At 41.1% G+C, this 22419-nt stretch overlaps 1 protein-coding gene across 1 annotated transcript; it reads right to left on the bottom strand.

Annotated features, from left to right (window-relative positions):
* Positions 1-116: 116 nt before the first annotated feature.
* zgc:172076 lies at positions 117-18023 on the bottom strand. Its single transcript, XM_029739382.1, has 9 exons — positions 17870-18023; positions 17556-17602; positions 15434-15632; positions 12914-13068; positions 10700-10832; positions 7305-7461; positions 6559-6682; positions 2168-2357; positions 117-608 (listed from the first exon to the last, which is right to left on the bottom strand). Exons 1-9 carry the CDS (start codon positions 17883-17885, stop codon positions 448-450), a joined length of 1182 nt encoding a protein of 393 aa, XP_029595242.1. The 5' UTR covers positions 17886-18023; the 3' UTR covers positions 117-447.
* Positions 18024-22419: the final 4396 nt, after the last annotated feature.

Below are 22419 nucleotides of genomic sequence, written 5' to 3'. Positions count from 1 at the left end.
ATACGTCCTGGAAAGAGCTTTGTAATTTGTAAAGAAATATGTATTGCTCTGTAGCTGCTGATTATCCAAATGTGTATGGCCATGCCAAACTTCATACTGAAAGCAAACAGGTGAAATTATACAAAAATATTTTAAGTCAAACAGTTTTTATATACAGCACATAAGCATCATTTTTGAACTTTTGAAAAGTATTCAACTTTTTTATGCAATATTGATGCAATAAGTCTTTGTACCTATGTCACAGTGTTAATTTAATTAGAACACAGTACAATCAACATTAACATAGTCAGCTGTTAAAACATTGTTGGTTTTAGAAAAACTCATGATCATGTCTCTCTTCAAAAGCCCTGTACAGTATTACAATAGCACGCTCGCAGTCAAACTACTAAAATGTGACGTTTGTGTTGATTAGGACAAGAATCCCTTTCCCTCCCATCTTCCTCGGCTCTACTTCTGTAAAGGCACCAGATCATCGATGTTCTCTTCACCCTCTAACCTCTTCTCCATGCGGATGAGCAGCTTGACCCCGTCCACCACTAGCTGCGTGAACCCCACCTCGTCCAAGCCGATTGTCTGGGCATTACTGATGTTATACACCTCACTGCAGTCTAAGGAGAAAGAGGTAAGAAACTTCAGTTATTTCGACCATATCAAAGTAAGGTATGTAAGGACTTCCTTGTCAATTTGAAGGAAATTATAGCAGTATATATATTTTTTTTTTTATCCTTGTCAAAAAAACTTTTATAATTTAAAGTAACTAACTTATAGCATATATAGATACTATATACACACACATTATACAATACATGACTAAAAGTATGTGGACACCTGTTCGTCAAACATTTTATTCCAAAATTGTGGGCATTGATGTGGAGTTGTTCCCCCCCCCCCTTTGCAGCTATAACAGCCTCTACTCTTCTGGGAAGTCTTTCCACTAGATGTTGGAACATTGCTGCAGGGACTTGCTTCCATTCACCCACAAGAGAATTAGTGAGGTCGGGCACTGATGTTGGGTAATTAGGCCTGGCTCACTGTCGGTGTTAAAATTCATCCCAAAGGTGTTCGATGGGGTTGAAATCAGGGCTCTGTGCAGGCCAGTCAAGTTCTTCCACGCTGATCTCTACAAAACATTTCTGTATGGACCTCACTTTGTGCATGGGGGAATTGTCAAGCTGGAACAGGAAAGGGCTTTCCCCAAACTGTTGCCACAAAGTAGGAAGCACAGAATCATTCTAGAATGTCATTGTATGCTGTAGGAGCCTAGTCCGAAACATGAAAAACAGCCCCTGACCATTATTCCTCCTCTACCAAACTTTACAGTTGGCACTATGCATTGGGGCAGGTAAAGTTCTCCTGGCATCCGCCAAACCCAGATTTGTCCGTCGGGCTGCCAGATGGTGAAGCGTGATTCATTACTCTAGAGAACGTGTTTCCACTGCTCCAGAGTCCAATGGCGACAAGCTTTACACCATTCCAGCCGATGCTTGGTATTGCATATGGTGACATATTGTGTGCGGCTGCTCAGCAATGGAAGCCCATTTCATGAAGCTCCTGACAAACAGTTCTTGTGCTGACGTTGCTTCCATAGGCAGTTTGGAACTTGGTAGTGAGTGTTGCAACTGAGGACAGACGATTTTTATGCTCTTCAGCACTCGGTGGTCCCGTTCTGTGAGCTTGTGGCCTACCACTTCTGTTGTTGCTCCAAGATGTTTCCACTTCACAATAACAGCACTTAGTTGACTGGGGCAGCTCTAGCAGGGCTGAAATTTGATGAACTGACATGTTGGACAGGTGCCATTCTATGAGGGTGCCATGTTGAAAGTCACTGAGCGCTTCAGGAAGCCCATTCTCCGGTTTGTCTATGGAGATTGCATGGTTATGTGCTCGATTTTATACACCTGTCAGCAATGGGTGTAGCTGAAATAGCCAAAGCCACTAATTTGAAGGGATGTCCACATACTTTTGTATCTATAGTGTATATTACACCTAGAGTTATACTCATCAGAATATCTAGAAGAATGATTCATGACCTATATACGTGTTACCAATGCCAATTGTACAAAAACTCTGTCAAATGTGCCAAGGAAGCGCTGAAATTCAGAATAGATTTATTTTTTACTCAAATTAGTTTACACTAAAATAATTTCAGCCCGTCCATCTGCATTACCGGTGTTGTCCATGCGGAGGCGCAATCTCTTGAGGACGTCTTCCAGACGTTTGTGTCTGGGCAGGTGTTGCAGCTTGACACGAACGCTAGCCCTCAGGCCGGTCCCCACATCTGCTGGAGAGCTCACTACCCAGCCGAGCTGCTGCTTCCAGATGAATGGGTGCCTCAGCTTTTTGTACAGCGCCTCCAACTGGACAACAAGAGATGGTCATAGCTCATTAGCTTTGCTCCATTAAATATCTATTAATAGACTTGTTTTTTTCACCAGCACAGAAGTTTGGATTGGACATCCATACCACTTTCATACATCATGCTGACCCAAACAATACCCTACCGCTTTAGAGCTTAGTTCGGACGTGGCTCAGAAGTGTGAAAAGGGTAAAGGTTTGGTGGTAGGAATCAGAAATTCAAATGGCCTATGGCTAAGCGAACTGTTAACCGGAGTCTTACAGAATGTGCAATATCGCTTACCAGTACAGCGGTCAGATACATGGTTGAATTAAACACCTTCGTGCTATGCTGGAACAAAAGCCTGTACACTCGTGTTCAACCTTGCTTCATTAGATCCAGAATTGCCTACCACTGCCTTAAAGTGGGACTGACAGCATGTTAACTACTTTGCCGATACGAAACAGACAATCCTAACATCAGTAAAAAATATCAAATTCCCAGTTTATGCCACAAAAGCAACTTTATAAGAGGTTTTAAAAATGGGTTATATTTGCCTCAACATTCCATGACATACACTAAGGCATTGTTGGCAGAATACATTGATGCAGTTCAATGCATTATCAGTGATGGAAAAAGTATCCAATTGTGATCCTTGAGTAAAAGTATAGATACCTTAATAGAAAGTTAAGTAATTCCCAGTAAAATACGACTTGAGTAAAATTCTAAAAGTATGTGGTTATAAATATCCAAATTAAATGTAATTGCTGAAATATACTTTATCAAAAGTAAATAATTTCAAATTCCTTATATTAAGCAACACAGATGGCACCATTTTCTTGTTTAAAACATTAACGGATAGCCAGGGGCAGAATCAACACTCATTTACAAATGATGCATTTGTGTTTAGTGAGTTCGCCAGATAAGAAGCAGTAGGGATGACCACATGTTCTCTTGACAAGCCCATGAATTGGACCATTTTCCAGTCCTGCTAAGCATTCAAAATGTAATGAGTACTTTTGGGTGTCAGGGAAATGTATGGAGTAAAAAGTACATTTATTTTCTTTAGGAATGTAGTTACTTTTTAGACAACCTTTTACTTTAAGTACAAATGTAAAAAAAAAAACGACAAAAGTATTACTTTAAAGTATTACACCACTGTGCATGGTTAATATAATTCACCAATACATTTCTTGGTAGTCCAAAACATATTGCTCTTAGGTTGTAAATCACAGCTGGCCTTGTACATTGTTTGCTGCCTCCATTTGGGATGCATGGTTTCAGTTTCCATTATTCAATATTTCGGACAAAAACGGACAGATTTAACTAAGGCTGGGAATGACAATACAATCAAACTAGTAAGGGCAAGGATCACATCAGTCATAACGTGGATAATAGGCTAGCGTATCTATACTGAACAAACATATTAACGCTACATGCTACAATGTCGACGATTTTACTGAGTTACAGTTCATATAAGGAAATTTGGCAATTTAAATAAATTAAGTAGGCCCTAATCATTGGATTTCACATGACTGGGCAGGGGCGTAGCGATGGGTGGGCCTGGGAGGGGATAGTCCCACCCACTGGGGAGCCAGGCCCACCCACTGGGGAGCCAGGCTCAGCCAATCAGAATGAGTTTTTCCCCACACATGGGATTTATTACAGACAGAAATATTCCTCAATTTCCCGCAGGTGAAGAAGCCGGATGTGGAGGTCCTGGGCTGGCATGGTTACACGAGGTCTGCGGTTGTGAGGCCGGTTGGACGTACTTCCAAATTCTCTAAAACTGTCAATTAAATTCTCTAGCAACCGCTCTGGTGGACATTCCTGCAGTCAGCAACTTGAGACGTCTGTGGCATTGTATTGTGTGACAAACTGCACATTTTAGTGGCCTTTTATTGTCCCCAGCACAAGGTGCACCTGGGTAATGGTCGTGCTATTTAATCAGTTTCTTGATATGCCACACCTGTTAGGTGGATGAATTATCTTGGCAAAGGAGAAATGCTCACTAACAGGGATGTAAACAAATGTGTGCCAAAATCTGAGACAAATAACCTTTTTGAGCTATGGAACATTCCTGGCATCTTTTATTTCAGCTGATGAAACATGGGACCAACACTTTACATGTTGCGTTTATATTTTTGTTCAGTATATTTATGTAGCAAGCTAAAATTACGGAGCCTAACGTTAGCTAGATGGCTAGCTAGCTGCTAGGAGGATGTCATGTCATTGGAGGAGTGACTGACTGACTTTTTTCCCCCTCCGTGTCGTTTTTCGGTGCCTATACACAGCTAGAGATGCAGGTATCATTTGGTTAGCTAGCAATAACTTGAACGACTGTTATCCAGTTAGCACAACTCTTGCGCTCGCAAATTCACTCTGGCTATCTTATCAACACCGATTTCAGAGCGCAGAATAGCTGATGAATTTACGAATGCGCCATATCCGCTCAATATGATCGGTGTCAGTAAACATAGGCGAAGAAAGTAATAACACAGCTAGAACAATGAGACGGATATATTTCCCTTGATGTATAAATGTGAGGCATCCGCTTGTCGTTTCCACTCATTATCAAACGCTAGTTAGAGGAAGCCAAGTAGCAGGCAGTGGGAGAAGATGGAACGAGATGGATTTTGACCGATATTCTACAAATTCTCTCATTGGTGAAACGTTTGATCTCAATGCAGTTTTCTGTTCCCAAAACTGGACTCTGTTACGAACAGAGTGAACTAGGTTTTGTAGACTTTGCCCTTTGCCAAAGTTTTGAGAAATTGCGTTAAGAAGGGGTGCAAAGGCGAATTGCGTTATTGCACTTCGCAGGGTAGCCGTTCCCTAACGAGAATATGCTGGAGTGCATGAACAGGATCTCGCTAGCTTGTGCTTGCCTCTGCCAACCTCCTTGCTTGTTCTTCCAACTATGACTCATTTGTTTCCATTTGAAACGACAAAACTGTGGTTTATATTGGTTTAGTTATAACAATCTTTGGTAATAGTTAGTCACGAACGCTCTTAGATAACATGTAAAGCGCCTAACCAGATCTGCTAGGGCGAGTAAAATGGTCAGACTAGAGCTGATCGGCTTTGGTGCATCGGTCTGTGTAGACTCTGGTCCTGGACCGGACGGATGTTTTTATTAGCTTGTATTTGCGTAGACTCTGGTCCTGGACCGGACGGATGTTTTTATTAGCTTGTATTTGCGTAGACTCTGGTCCTGGACCGGACGGATGTTTTTATTAGCTTGTATTTGCGTAGACTCTGGTCCTGGACCGGACGGATGTTTTTATTAGCTTGTATTTGCGTAGACTCTGGTCCTGGACCGGACGGATGTTTTTATTAGCTTGTATTTGCGTAGACTCTGGTCCTGGACCGGACGGATGTTTTTATTAGCTTGTATTTGCGTAGACTCTGGTCCTGGACCGGACGGATGTTTTTATTAGCTTGTATTTGCGTAGACTCTGGTCCTGGACCGGACGGATGTTTTTATTAGCTTGTATTTGCGTAGACTCTGGTCCTGGACCGGACGGATGTTTTTTATTACGTTGTATTTACTGCAGTGTCTAAGTCCAAGCGCACTGCCGCGTCCCCACAAATGCCTTAGTAAACGTAATTCCCAAGCATTTCAATAATTTAAGAAAACGTGTAAATTACCATGTCTAAGTGCTTTCATGAATGGTTGTGTATAAAATCTCTAGAATTACCTATGTTTACCTTTGATGTTAAATGGCATTATACATATCCTTGTAATTCCTATCATAACTATTTTATTAACATTATTATTCTCTTGGCCAAATATTATATTCACAAATGTAAATGGGGTGAAAAAATTCCTTATTTTGTATTTTTTTTTCCATTGAACTTTTACAATTGTATAAATCCCTGAAACTTATTAGAAGTCATGTCTCTGAATGTCTCATTGTCACATATTAATGATGTCCTGAATTATTCATTTTTGGGGGGTGGGGTTCGCCTGGTGTTTTATTATTTAATTTTGTTCATTGTATTCACCGGAATGTCCCTGTATTGATGTGTAATAATGTTATTATTGTTGCAATAAAAACGAAATAAAACCGTAAGAATAAAAAAGTGCTCGCTTAAAAAAAACTTGTTTGTCCTCGGTGTATATGAACTGATTTTAATACGATTTCATGTTGCTAAAATCCTGTCAGTTCCACTTTAAGGTAATCATGCATTCAGGATCTGTGTCTTCCGAGGGTACCAACCTTAAGGATGTTGACACAGATACATTGGAAGGCCTCTGCGATGTTGGCGTCATCTCGCGTGGTCACCAATCTGAGGTGGTCGTCAATGTTGACCCATACCACCAGGGTCCCGTCTTTACTGACCCTGCAGAGGGGTAATGGTCATCACAACAGTATCATTGTTCAATGGAGTTACAGGGCCAGTCCTTGCATCTAGAGCGCTGTCTATGAATGTGAGAGTAGTTAGATATAGCCTCGTCCCTCAGCCATATACTAAAACAAGTGGCGTGCGGCTGTTTTGCTGAAAGCATAGCTTTAATCTGTTAGAAGGCCCATTGTGTAAAGGCACCATCTAACTTTTGGTTGTACTGTTTGTACATTTTGAGTAATATTGATTAACCCCAGGACCTGGGTTGAGCTACAGAATCAGCTGGGTTTGTGACACCATGGTATATTTGGTGCTTCTTTAAAATGGTTTGAATACTATGGGGTTTATTTAAACAGATATTCGTGATGATTTACTCCTATACTTACAAGAAGAGTGCACTTGCCTCACTTCTCCACTAGATTAGTAACGAACTGTGTTAATGGCAAAACAGGCCGTAGAGCAGTTATTGCAACATTAACGTGTGAACATGACATTATATTTACGCATTTTTCATTGCACAAAGAATCTTGGTACATAAAAAGGCAAACAACACACACAATAAATTGTTTAGGTTGTAAGGAAGGGAACATGCCAGTGGCACTTAAAGAGCAGCACTGACCATACAGCTCTGGAGTCAGGCCAGTCACGGGCCACCCCGTTCCTCAACTGGGAAAGGGAAGGAGCTCCCACTGTCACTCCCTTGTCTTCTTTGTCATGTGACAGTTCTGCCCTTGAGTACAGCTTCCCTGGCAACTCCTCTGCCAATTGGTCCAGAGCTGGAAGAAGTGTCAATCAATCATGTTTGCTGTAGGTGTTACGGATACAGGTATCCTGTGTGTGTTTCTTTTCTCTCCTTCTCCCCTCACAGGTGACAGTCATTATTCCCCAATCAGTCAGTAATCAGAAGACACCTGCTCCTTTTTACATTACCCTATCACATCCCTTTCCCTTGGTTTAAAAACCCAGCCAGTTGTTTTCTCAAGAGTTCAACCTCTCTCTGTAAGCTCGATCTCTCTGTTTCCATCTCTCTCTCTTTGGATTGAGCTCTCTTTTGTTTTTGCTCCTACATGTCACATTTGTCCGGTACCTGTGAGTATTGTTTTGTTGAAGTGTTGACTGTTTGATGGTGGGAAAAGGGGGTACCAAGACAAGTTGCCCATGAGCATACAATACCCGTAGGAATACTTTGTCTAAGTACACTAGTTAGAACTGGGCGGACCACCCACTGTATTTTATTGGTTAGTGAGCTAGCTGTTGTTCAAGTAGGCTAGTCTAGTTTAGGGGTGTTTTGGGATTATTGTTTCTTTCCTTGGGTCCAACTCAGCCCCTCTTCCCGCCCCCCTTTACCGTGTGTTTAAAAATAAACCATGAGTGTTTGACTGTAGACTTAAGTTGTCTATGGTTTTTGTTCTCATTGTTCCTTTTCACTGTTATAATTTGCATGAGTTATGTTACGGGTCTCATTTCCATCCCCCCTAGACTGCAGGGCCAAAGGGATTCGTAACAGTAGGTCTGATTGGTTAGTGCAGCGATGCTCTGCTCTATTCTTCAATGACAGCAGTTCTGCAGATTTTTGTCCTTGCCTTTTAGCCAGTGACTTTCTATTTTGTCCATTCAGTAATATCAATTGGGTGAAGCGAAAACCAGCCGAGCTGTGGAACTCGGCCTTGAGCTGTGCACCCCTGAATTAATGTATCCTCCTTCTGACTCCATGTACCATTATAATGTTACTTGAAACTACTGTGTGAGAAGGAGCATTGATTGCTTTTGCTTGGTGTCCTCAAGATTGTTAAAATTGATAGCAGCCCTCATATTCATTGTTATTATTTAAATGAATAGTCTAAAACATATCATCTTAAACTGCTGGAGTTAATGAGCTCAATTACATTTAGTTTTAATTGCAGTTGAGGATAAAGTATCACACTGTATTAGAGTTGGTCAATTCCACAAATTAGATTTGAATTCAGTTCTCGTTCCATTTAATTCAATTCAATTCAAATTCCAGGTCGGTCTTTCAATTCAGAGAAAATTCAATTCCTCTGAATTCCAATGTTAGGTCAATTCCAATAATTGAATTCCCAATTCAATATTATCCCCAACAATTCTAATTCTAACTTATGTCACTGTTCAGACAGCCTAGCTATACTGAAAATATAGGAATAGAGGTTGAAATTACCAAAAACAAATCCTACACTATATTTTTGATACTCTGTGCGTTAATTCCATTAACTGGGAAATGTAGAAATATTGAATTAAAATTTCAAAGAATGTTTTTACAATTCTAATTAAAAAAGTAGTCTTTCAATTCCATAACTTGAAGATTTAAACATGTGAATTTAATTCAAAGTAAATTATTCACTTCATGACTGAATTCAATATTTTAATTGGAATTTCAAATGAAGTTGGAATTGACACCAAACCTGCACTGTATGTAATATTTGTGTAATGTTGTTACTGGACAGTCTTGGCCAAAAGTTTTGAGAATGACACAAATATTAATTTTCACAAAGTCTGCTGCCTCAGTGTCTTTAGATATTTGTGTCAGATGTTACTATGGAATACTGACGTATAATTACAAGCATTTCATAAGTATCAAAGGCTTTTATTGACAATTACATGAAGTTGATCCAGAGTCAATATTTGCAGTGTTGACCCTTCTTTTTCAAGACTGCAATCTGCCCTGGCATGCTGTCAATTAACTTCTGGGCCACATCCTGACTGATGGCAGCCCATTCTTGCATAATCAATGCTTGGAGTTTGTCAGAATTTGTGGGGTTTTGTTTGTCCACCTGCCTCGTGAGGGTTGACCACAAGTTCTCAATGGGATTAAGGTCTGGGGAGTTTCCTGGCCATGGACCCAAAATATCGATGTTTTGTTCCCCGAGCCACTTAGTTATCACTTTTGCCTTATGGCAAGGTGCTCCATCATGCTGGAAAAGGCATTGTTTGTCACCAAACTGTTCCTGGATGGTTGAGAGAAGTTGCTCTCGGAGGATGTGTTGGTACCATTCTTTGTTCATGGCTGTGTTCTTAGGCAAAATTGTGAGTGAGCCCACTCCCTTGGCTGAGACGCAACCCCACACATGAATGGTCTCAGGATGCTTTACTGTTGGCATGACACAGGACTGATGGTAGCATTCACCTTGTCTTCTCTGGACTTCTCCAAACAATCGGAAAGGGGATTCATCAGAGAAAATTACTTTACTCCAGTCCTCAGCAGTCCAATCCCTGTACCTTTTGCAGAATATCAGTCTGTCCCTGATGTTTTTCCTCGAGAGAAGTGGCTTCTTTGCTGCCCTTCTTGACACCAGGCCATCCTCCAAAAGTCTTTGCCTTACTGTGCGTGCAGATGCACTCACACCTGCCTGCTGCCATTCCTGAGCAAGCTCTGTACAGGTGGTTCCCCGATCCCACAGCTGAATCAACTTCAGGAGACTGTCCTGGCGCTTGCTGGACTTTCTTGGGCGCCCTGAAGCCTTCTTCACAACAAATGAACTGCTCTCCTTGAAGTTCTTGATGATCCGATAAATGGTTGATTTAGGTGCAATCTTACTGGCAGCAATATGCTTGCCTGTAAAGCCCTTTTTGTGCAAAGCAATGATGACGGCACGTGTTTCCTTGCAGGTAACTGTGATTGAAAGAGGAAGAACAATGATTCCACGCACCACCCTCCTTTTGAAGCTTCCAGTCTGTTATTCGAACTCAATCAGCATGACAGAGGGATCTCCAGCCTTGTCCTCGTCAACACTCACACCTGTGTTAACGAGAGAATCACTGACATGATGTCAGCTGGTCCTTTTGTGGCAGGGCTGAAATGCAGTGGAAATGTTTTTTGGGGATTCAGTTCATTTGCATGGCAAAGAGGGACTTTGCAATTCATCTGATCACTCTTCATAACATTCTGGAGTATATGCAAATTGCCATCATACAAACTGATGCAGCAGATCTTGAAAATTAATATTTGTGTCATTCTCAAAACTTTTGGCCACAACTGTAGATCAGAGCATGCAATACCTTTCTTGGCCAGCATGAAGAGCTGTCTACGTTCTCCCCGGCTGCAGTGTGTCGGAAAGCCGAAGTCATCCACACCGCGCACCACACTCACCTCACAGCTCAAGGCGTAATCACGGTCAAAATCATCACCTCCCTACACACACACACACACACACACACACACACACACACACACACAGAAAGTATACATTAATCAGCCAGCCATACACACATACAGAGAGACTGAATGACAAAGCGAGCCATAAATGCATTTAAACACATCTGATATGGATGTACTGGGTAACACTATTGGAATGTCATGCCACAATGCCCTAGATACAGTGCCTTGCAAAAGTATTCATCCCCCTTGGCATTTTTCCTATTTTGTGGCATTACAAACTGTAATTTAAATTTATTTTTATTTGGATTTCCTGTAATGGACTTAGACAAAATAGTCCAAATTGGTGAAGTGAAACAGAAAAAATAACATGTTTCAAATTCTACGAAATAAAAAACGGAAAAGTGTTGTGTGCATATGTATTCACCCCCTTTGCTATGAAGCCCCTAAATAAGATCTGGTGCAACCAATTACCTTCAGAAGTCACATAATTAGTTAAATAAAGTCCACCTTTCTGCAATCCGAGGGTCACATGATCTCAGTACAAATGCACCTGTTCTGAAATGCCCCAGGGTCTGCAACACCATTAAGCAAGCGGCACCATGAAGACCAAGGAGCTCTTCAAACGGGTCAGGGACAAAGTTGTGGAGAAGTATAGATCAGGGTTGGGTTACAAAAAAATATCCAAAACTTTGAACATCCCACGGAGCACCATTAAATCCATTATAAAGAAATAGAAAGAATATGGCACCACAACAAACCTGCCAAGAGAGGGCCGCCCACCAAAACTCACAGACCAGGCAAGGAGGGCATTAACCAGAGAGGCAACAAAGAGACCAAAGATAAACCTGAAGGAGCTGCAAAGCTCCACAGCAGTGATTGGAGAATATGTCCATAGGACCACTTTAAGCCGTACACTCCACAGAGCTGGGCTTTATGGAAGAGTGGCCAGAAAAAAGACATTGCTTAAAGAAAAAAATAAGCAAACAGGTTTGGTGTTCGCCAAAAGGCATGTGGGAGACTCCCCAAACATATGGAAGAAGGTACTCTGATCAGATGAGACAAATTGAGCTTTTTGGCCATCAAGAAAACGCTATGTCTGGCGCAAGCCCAACACCTCTCATTACCATGATAACACCATCCCCACAGTGAAGCATGGTGGTGGCAACATTGTGCTGTGGGGAGGTTTTTCATCGGCAGGGACTGGGAAACTGAAACAGGTTTCCCTCAAGAATTTCCCTGTATTTAGCGCCACCCATCATTCCTTCATTCTGACCAGTCTTCCAGTGATTTGAGACCGGGACGGTGGTTCACCTTCCAGCAGGACAATGACCCTAAGCATACTGCTAAAGCGACACTAAAGTGTTTTAGGGGAAACATTTAAATGTCTTGGAATGGTCAAAGCCCAGACCTCAATCCAATTTAGAATCTGTGGTATGACTTAAATATTGCTGTACACCAGCGGAACCCATCCAACTTGAAGAAGATGGAGCAGTTTTGCCTTGAAGAATGGGCAAAAATCCCAGTGGCAAGATGTGCCAAGCTTATAGAGATATACCCCAAGAGACTTTCCAGCTGTAACTGCTGCAAAAGGTGGCTCTACAAAATAGTGACTTTGGGGGGGTGAATAGTTATGCACGCTCAAGTTCTTAGTTTTTTTTGTTGAATTTCTTGTTTGTCACAATAAAAAATATTTTACATCTTCAAGGTGGTAGGCATGTTGTGTAAATCAAATGATATAAACCCCCCAAAAACCTATTTTAATTCCAAGTTGTAAGGGAACAAAATAGGAAAAAGGCCAAGGGGGGTGAATACTTTCGCAAGCCACTGTGGTTGTCATAAACATGACTGAGATCTTGACATAACATCTATCAACAGTTTTTATGACATATCACATCTTTGGTAGAAGTCTGTTATGAAGTGTGGCACACTAAAATCGTGTGAATAGTCCAAGCAATATGTGACAAATGTTAACTTTTTCATAAAGGCATGAAACGTTGTAGTTGGGATTATGAAGAAACCTTAAATAAAACTTTTATTTAACAATATTTAACATTTTTTTTAAGTGAAATGGAGATACACTTATAAGACCAGACTCTGTGTCCACGCTACAGTACCTTTAAGTTGTCGTGATTAAAGTCGCTCTCCTGTAACTTGCTCATCTTGTGGTTTTGGTAGGCCTCAATGACCCGATCAAAGAAGTCACAGAAGAGGATGTAAGACTGGGAGTCACCAGCCACACAACCCACAGTCATGGGTCCATGAAGCTCCCCTGTAGGACAGTACAGGAACAGTATACACACATATAGTAAGTACACACTCACACACTAGAGTCACACATTGTAATGCATAAGCAGCAGCAGTTATTTCGGATAAGCTAGGTGTTAGGACATTGTTTTAGTATTTGTTAAGTGGGTGGCTATCGTTATAACCGGCATTTATGATGTAACTGAGCATGGCTTAATGTGGAAGAGATGGCTTCGGGTTTGCAAATGTATTTTAATTGCTTGTTCACAGGTGTGTGTGCGTGCATGAGCATATAGAAGTTTTCCTACCTTATCAGGACCACAATGTCCTGACAAGTCACCAGAATGCCCTTATAAATTTAGCCTGAAGGGTTAGGTTTGGAGTTAGAAGTTAAGTTAATGGTGTGTGGGAACTCTGCTAGGGAATCATAACATACTTTTCGTCTCCACCTCGTCGCAGGCTGTGTGTGTGTGTGTGTGTATATACATGTGTATATGTGTGTGTGTACGTGTGTGTGTGTGTGTGTGTGTGTGTGTGTGTGTGTGTGTGTGTGTGTGTGTATGTATGTGTATATATATATATATATATATATATATACGTACGTACGTACATACAGTGAGGGGGAAAAAGTATTTGATCCCCTGCTGATTTTGTACGTTTGCCCACTGACAAAGAAATGATCAGTCTATAATTTTAATGGTAGGTTTATTTGAACAGTGAGAGACAGAATAACAACAACAAAAATCCAGAAAAACGCATCTCAAAAATGTTATAAATTGATTTGCATTTTAATGAGGGAAATAAGTATTTGACCCCCTCTCAATCAGAAAGATTTCTGGCTCCCAGGTGTCTTTTATACAGGTAACGAGCTGAGATTAGGAGCACACTCTTAAAGGGAGTGCTCCTAATCTCAGTTTGTTACCTGTATAAAAGACACCTGTCCACAGAAGCAATCAATCAATCAGACTCCAAACTCTCCACCATGGCCAAGACCAAAGAGCTCTCCAAGGATGTCAGGGACAAGATTGTAGACCTACACAAGGCTGGAATGGGCTACAAGACCATCGCCATGCAGCTTGGTGAGAAGGTGACAACAGTTGGTGCGATTATTCGCAAATGGAAGAAACACAAAAGAACTGTCAACCTCTCTCGGCCTGGGGCTCCATGCAAGATCTCACCTCGTGGAGTTGCAATGATCATGAGAATGGTGAGGAATCAGCCCAGAACTACACGGAAGGATCTTGTCAATGATCTCAAGGCAGCTGGGACCATAGTCACCAAGAAAACAATTGGTAACACACTACGCCGTGAAGGACCGAAATCCTGCAGCGCCCACAAGGTCCCCCAGCTCAAGAAAGCACATATACATGCCCGTCTGAAGTTGTCCTCTGAATCATTCAGATGTTCATTGGCAAACTGGGTGAAAGTGTTGTGGTCAGATGAGACCAAAATGGAGCTCTTCGGCATCAACTCAACTCGCCGTGCTTGGAGGAGGAATGTTACCGATGACCCCAAGAATACCATCCCCACCGTCAAACATGGAAGTGGAAACATTATGCTTTGGGGGTGTTTTTCTGCTAAGGGGACGGGACAACTTCACCGCATCAAAGGGACGATGGACGGGGCCATGTACCGTCAAATCTTGGGTGAGAACCTCCTTCCCTCAGCCAGGGCATTGAAAATGGGTCGTGGATGGGTATTCCAGCATGACAATGACCCAAAACACACGGCCAAGGCAACAAAGAAGTGGCTCAAGAAGAAGCACATTAAGGTCCTAGAGTGGCCTAGCCGGTCTCCAGACCTTAATCCCATAGAAAATCTGTGGAGGGAGCTGAAGATTCGAGTTGCCCAACGTCAGCCTCGAAACCTTAATGACTTGGAGAAGATCTGCAAAGAGGAGTGGGACAAAATCCCTCTTGAGATGTGTGCAAACCTGGTGGCCAACTACAAGAAACGTCTGACCTCTGATTGCCAACAGGGGTTTTGCCACCAAGTACTAAGTCATGTTTTGCAGAGGGGTCAAATACTTATTTCCCTCATTAAAATGCAAATCATTTTATAACATTTTTGACACGTGTTTTTCTGGATTTTTGTTGTTGTTATTCTGTCTCTCACTGTTCAAATAAACCCACTATTAAAATTATAGACTGATCATTTCTTTGTCAGTGGGCAAATGTACAAAATCAGCAGGGGATCAAATACTTTTTTCCCTCACTGTGTGTGTGTGTGTGTGTGTATGTGTGTATATATATATATATATATCACTTCCTACACTGGTGGGACTAGTACTATGTACTGTATAGCACAGTACTCAATCCCCTTTGTTTTCAGCACATAAAGATCTAGCGACAAGCGTTCCCTATAGATTGCATAATGCCTGTTGACATCACCTGGTTCCTCGAGGCCCGGGCGTATGACATCATCAAAGATGACCCCGCTCTGGGTGGCACGGTTGAACTGGCGAGTATACAATTTTGGAGTCAGGATGCTCGCCATACACGTGTAGTTGTATTTTAGGGTAGGGAACTCCTCTTCGGGGGAACCTCTCTTCAGGTTGAACAGGGACATGGGGTCTGTAGGGACCAACGTCTGGGCGGACAGGATGTGGTCAGACGGGACAATAGAATAGAGTATAAACGTTATTGGCCTTGAAGGCCGTTTGTCTAGAACATACCAGTAGACTACATAGAATAGCATGAGAATTTCTATTCATAAATGCAAATGCATACACTATGGCCCATATTGGCCTACACATAAAGATGCAGACCAATACCATACAAATAGAATAGTTCTAAGGTAACCTCATCCCCAGGTTATAGCACACAGCGCGTATATGTAAGTCTGGTACATCAACGATTCAAAGTTGGCCTTAGTGGGAGTGACCATAGAATTCTATGGGAGTGATGATTTGTCATGGGGTATTGTGTGTAGATGGGTGAGAGAGAAAATCTATTTAATCCATTTTGAATTCAAGCTGTAGCACAACAAAATGTGGAATAAATTAAGGGGTATGAATACTTTCTGAAGGCACTGTATCGGCTTCCCAGCCAAAACAGTTCAGAAGAATTTGTGCATATATTATGATGACATTTTGTGACTCTTATGTTCGTTTTGGACTTTTTGTTGTTGGGTTTTTTGGCTCTTCGGGCACACAAAATGTTTTCTCAAGGAAAGCCGAAGTCGGTAGCCGAAGTCTACTCTGCGTCTGTGATTGGTTAACAGTAGGGATTCTTCAATAGTCGTTGTCATTCAATGAGAGACAACTAATTTTCATGCACATTTTTTTACTTGAGAAATACTGGACCAAACATCTTAGATGTAAAATTGCACGCTTAAGATGTCCTCTGCAAAAATGTCAAAATGAATGACAGATTTCTTGAGTTATCTTAGATTAATTCGGACTATTTTGAGTAAGTGTATACTGGCTAAGGTATCTCAAAATGGACAAACAGTATTATTGCCACTTTTTTCTCATTTTCAAACGAAGGTCTTTTAAGGAAGTATGCTGGCACACTTGCTCGGTTCGTCACAAAATGCGGTCATAATATATGCATGAACTGTTCCGGCTGTGGAGCATGCTGACGCCTTTAATTAACTCTCCACCATAGAGAACGATAGAAGCCTCTAGTGGCCAAAAGGCTGATTTGGCATGGTTAGCGCCACTTTAAAGTATTCCAAGTAGTCAACTGGGTGGGATTCCTATGGATTGTTGCCTCGGGCGCACTAGCGATTCTGGGGGGGCAGTGCCCCTGTGACAACAATTTTGGACCCCCTTGTGGCCCCCCTAAATCTGGAGTATGAAATAATTTTTACATTTTTGCTATCGTTCTTTTTTTACATCCGTTATTAGACTGGCAACGATGATGATTATGAACATGGTCTTTTGCCTGCTAATGCCTGCAATGCAGTGAAGAAAACGATATGACAACAATAATGTCTAATGTAACTGGCCCCTCTAACACTACAACTGGCCCCAGCTTGGCCCCCCCAGTTGAAATGGTCTAGAACCGCCACTGCTCGGGTGCTGCCCATACTGTCACAGATGCGCTATAATGGCAAAGATATAAAGTCTTCTATTTTTATAATAACTACATACAGTATCTTTGGATTTTCCTGGTGGATTTTCAGTTCATGAATTAAATTCTAATTGAGTTCATTATTTAACTGGACCCTTGGTAGGTTTCAAGAAGGCACACAACAGAAAATGTTTGAACACAATTTTGCAATGGAAACCTAATGAGCATTTTTTTTGGGGGGGGGAAACAAGGCCAGGTAATCCCTCCCTGTTTTAGTCCATTGTCTTCCATTCGATGCCTAATGAACATGACGCTGGTCTTGAGTCTGCCTTGTTGTCCGACCAGATGTTTGAAAACACAGTAGGAATTGCAAAGCTGCGATGGCTTTCGTCCACATAGCTTAGTCCTTAGTTACCCTGCACAGTAGGAATATAGAACATCAATCCCTGCTAGGCAGTGAATTAGATTGGATCAAAACGGTTCCCAAAAGTATTACCTCGAGATGGGGCCTGTACTTTGCTTCCAAAGCGTACGTGATGGGGGCTGTAAGAGAAGTTTTACGTCAGGAATGCAGTATAGTGGCATTTTATATTCTTAATCTCTAATCAAAATCATAACGCAAAGGAATTTAAGGTGTGAGCTCTACCAAGTTCTATTAGTTGCCTGGCTGAAAATGTCTCTCAGCCATGCTGGACTGTAGCCTGTGTGTGTGTAGGGAAAACAACTTGCCATTTGCAGTCATTTTGTTATTTTCGTTTTGACAATGTGAAAGAGCATGCATGTATGCCACAAAATGGTGGCGTCACTTACGTTTGATCTTCCACATCTCGTCAAATGAGAACTACTTTGGTGGCTGGCAGTCTGGACTTCGTGGCCTGGGTATAGGGTGGTAGTGGAGGTGGTAGTACGGTCCCAACTCCTCTCTCAACGCTGAACAAAAGAGCTAAGAATAGCAGTGGAGTCTCGTCATCCCCAGTTTTGACTGTCCAAGTCCCACCTGACACGCTCATCTTTACAAAGTGGTGCGACGGTCGCCGGTGTCATGTTGCGTGGCCCGAACAATGTCAGTCTTTTTATAACTCAATGTAAATTAGCACTGCTAGGATGTGGTGGATGGGTGTTCACGCAAACGTAGAGTTGACTTAGGATAGGCACACCATAGCAGTGAATGGTGCTAAATGGAAGAATCCTGATTTGGAGGAGGTTCCCCCAGGGCTCAATGTTTAGTCAAAGTTACTGACAGCTAGCCTCGTCACAGATCTGTTTGTGCCATCATGTCAACTACATGTCAACTCCATATTTGGCATGACAATGAGTGACAAAGACTTGACATGAAGCACAGAAAGATCTGGGACCAGACTAAATGATCACTGGTGCATTTGATATATTTCTAAAGAAAGTGTACATCATTTTTTTAAAGGTGCAATATGTACAGCTGTTCGATGGTAATTTCAATGAATGATGATACCCACTGATTACATTTCTCCAGCCACGTCCAGCCACCAAAAAGCAGGGCTGCCATATAGCTGGTAAAAAATGAAACAGAATCAGGGATTGTGCCCTTGATAGACCATTAAGAGAAGTTTCAAAATACAGAGTGGCTGCAGATCTAAATTCTCTAGAACCATTTTCCCAAAAGCTAAATCCAAAGCTTCTGCGCATGTGTGGGATAACAGAACCGAACATAATAGCATAGTATAACGTTACTGTAAGACAAAAAACACCACCTAATTTCGTATGAGATTTAGGATGATTGTGAGAATGGTAGCATTTTTCTCTCATGGCCAAAACCCAACAGTGCACCACTAGGCAAAAATGTGTTTTGTTTGAAACAAAACACAGGTATGCTAACAGCTTAACACCATCTGCTCTACAATTCGCTCCCTGTACATCATTCAAATAAAACACTGTACTTCGAAACAACACTGTACACAATTCAGGAAGATCTAATGCGTATTCCCATGAAACTGATTAAGATCAAATGGTTGGCATGCAGATGCTGCATTGTCATTTCACAGGTCACCCTCCCTTTGAGAAATGTGAAGGGAGGGTGACCACAAAAATTGGTGCTTAAAGTAGAGGTAAAGAAACACATGGCCAGAACATGATTTGGATCTCCAAGGGGGCGGTTACCTTCGGATCTGCAGCCTCAGCCAACAAAATATGCAGCCAATCATTATACATGTATTAATAAATAGCCTTTATTGAATAATGAGAACAGTTGTTTTTAATGCAAAAATCAAATCTATATCAACTTTAGCTTTCTGTGACAACAATGCACACGTTTACACTCATTAACACTGTTTGGAAGTTAAACTGTGATATACGGCTCTGACAATCAGAGGTGGCTGTGACAGTAAAATCCTATCGGTGAGGTAGGTGCGTGCGTATATCGGTCCAATCCTCTGATCTTCACAGGTGTATCTGTTTCAATAATGTAAGGCATGCGTATTTATGTATTAAATCATAGATTTCAAAAGGCTTAGACGACTTTCCTGTAAACCATCCCAAACTATTATTGTTCTGTGTAAGATGTCTGCCCTATTACATTTCAAATATTGTTGTAGTTTAATAATTGTTCACGTTTCATGTCCAAATCATCCTAAAGTGTCTGAAATTGCTTATGTAGCTCAATTAAGTTAAGCTATAAGATTTGAAACATGAAAAATGCTGATATATGGGATTGTTGTTGGGTCACACATGCTAAAAAGTTAGCATTTGGAGACAGTGGCCAGGGAAACTAAAACAAAGCAGGATTGCTGTATTACCTTGTCTGAAGAGAAGGAAACCTATAATGAGGTTAAACTATCCCTTTAAAGGGGAAATCCACATAACAAAGCAGTCAGCCTGGAGAAATGTAACCACTCTCGAATTCATAGACAAAGCTATGAATGCAAGGACGGATCAACCAAGATAACAAAACATTGGAGGACTTACATATTAGTGATATATACCTGTTGATTCTTGAAGAATATAACGTATAAATGCCATGAGCTTAGATAAACTGTTGTACCCAATCAGAACCCAAAATACAAGCTTATATTTGGAGTTCTGATAGGGTACCACAGCTTAACTCTAAGCTCATGGCATTGATAAAATATATTCTTCAAGAATCAACAGGTATATATCACTTATAATATATTTCCAAATTGGATGTAGCAACTGCAGATTGCCCCTTTTTTTTAAAAGTTTTGTCGTGGAAATTCATAGTGCTGAGCGAGACTTTGTCATTGCTTCAAACAATTATCTTTATTTAATATTGATTAATTAGAATGAAGCTGGTCGACCACACACTCCAAAGTGTGTGTTGCCGAGAGCTTAACCTTAAATGAAAAAACAGATCTTATATACAGTAGGAGACCCAAAAATGCTTAGTCATGGCTGGTTCCACTCCCCCCATGCTGATCGGGGGGCACCACAAGCCATCCTGGGTGCATCCTGTGGTCATCTGCACCCGGTGCCGTTTCCCAAATGCAAGAATGATTAGACACAATAAGGGATTGTTCTACTCCTCCAGCTATCTCTATCTCGGGTCACACACACCACATCTTATCTATGGAATGCCAGCTGTAGGTTTTTATCACCAAGTCATGAATCAATTGTCAACTCAAGCTCCAGAGGCCCAACTCAGTCCCACAGACACAGATGAGAGAGTACTCATCATAGCTATTCGATTCATAAACAATATTATAACAGAATCTTGTAATTTATCTACCATAGGTATATGTTGAAATGTTAACATTTGTTTCCTTAAAGCACAAGATATGTGTGCCATGTCTACTTGTACTTTTTGTTGAACATTTTAACTTCCAGCACCTGCCCAAAGTTACTGGATCTGTCTGTCATCACTTTTTCCCCAAATGTTCCAATCTGATGGGCTGAACTTTCTTTGAGATTTAAGGCATTTACATACATGTAATGTATATATTTGCTTTCATATTTCTGTAAAGTAGAACCATGTGTTTCTGTAGAGTCAGACAGAATGACAAGGCTGTCATTTTGACAAGACTACGGTTGAAATGTGTCAGCTTTTTGAATAAACTAGCACCATTAATTCATAAATATGGTTGTTGTGGTCCATTCATGTGTGTTGTTACTCTTCCCTTATTTTTAAGGCTTAGGCTGGGATTCCATAATGGAACAGCGTACTAGCCGTTAATGCACCTTTTTAAAGGCAATTTCTTTCTCATAGATCACATTAATTTTCTTCCGCTTAGTTCACTGCTCTGTAACGTGCCTCGGATTGAATCCCAGCCTTGTTATTTCAGTATTTACCCAGAAAAGCACCCCATTCCCATAGAAATGTATAATAGAGCTGCATACCTGTATCTGAAGTGTCCTTTTTATTATGCATTGGCATCCCATAATGTTTTTACATGAAAGCTCACATAATGTTGCTTTACCGTTAACACAGTCATAAGAATAATGACCCGCACACACTGTCATTGTGGAGGTTCATGTCCATCCCACAGTGGTTTCAGAGACAGTACGTAGGAAAATGTTACTAAAGATTGTTCCCCGCCAATCTCTATCAAAGGCATTATAGAACAAATGAATGGCATCTCACAACCACAGTCTACATATTTACTGGCTGAATACGAGATGTGATGCACATAAGTGTTATGCATGTAAACACAATGTAAGGAAAAAAGCATGTAACAAACTTCAAATAAAACATAGTATTTTGAAACAACACTGCATATGATTCAAGAAGATCTAATGCGTATTCCCATGAAACTTATTGGGATCAAATGGTTGGAATGGAGATTCTGCATTGTCATTTCACTAGTAAATATAATTGTCGTTCACAATTGACAGTGAGAAATGGGAAGGTAGGGTGACCACAGAAATTGGTGGGTAAACTAGAGGTAAAGAAACACATGGTCAGGATGTGATTCGGATCTTCAGCTCTGGGGAAGAGGCTTCCAGGGGAGCTGACAGGGCGGAACAGGGCGGTTACCTTCGGATCTGCAGCCTCAGCCTAGAAAATATGGAGCCAAACATTATACATTCATTGAAAAATAGCCGTATTGGATAATGAGAACAGTTTTAATGCAAAAATCAAATGTATATCAACTTTAGCTTTCTGTGAGACCAAATGATCATGCCTTCCCTCATTATACAACAACTGTCTGTTGTATGCTTGAAGTTCTGTGTGGCAAGATATGAGAGACATATCTCAAGAGATTCTAAAGATGGCTTGCTGTATCTCTGAAAGAGAGCAAAATTAAACAACTCAAACAATTAACTTATGGCTAATAATTGGTAACTACTAGGTTTCCAGCATTAGTTAATTTGTCTTGTGCTGCAATACTACTGTTTGGATTCATGTAGTTCACTAAACAATGGTTAGTGTTAAA

The sequence above is a fragment of the Salmo trutta genome, chromosome 38, assembly GCF_901001165.1.
Source record: "Salmo trutta chromosome 38, fSalTru1.1, whole genome shotgun sequence".
Taxonomy (NCBI): Eukaryota; Metazoa; Chordata; class Actinopteri; order Salmoniformes; family Salmonidae; genus Salmo; species Salmo trutta.
Note: the sequence above shows the minus strand (reverse complement) of the source record. Positions and strands in the feature narration are given on the sequence as shown.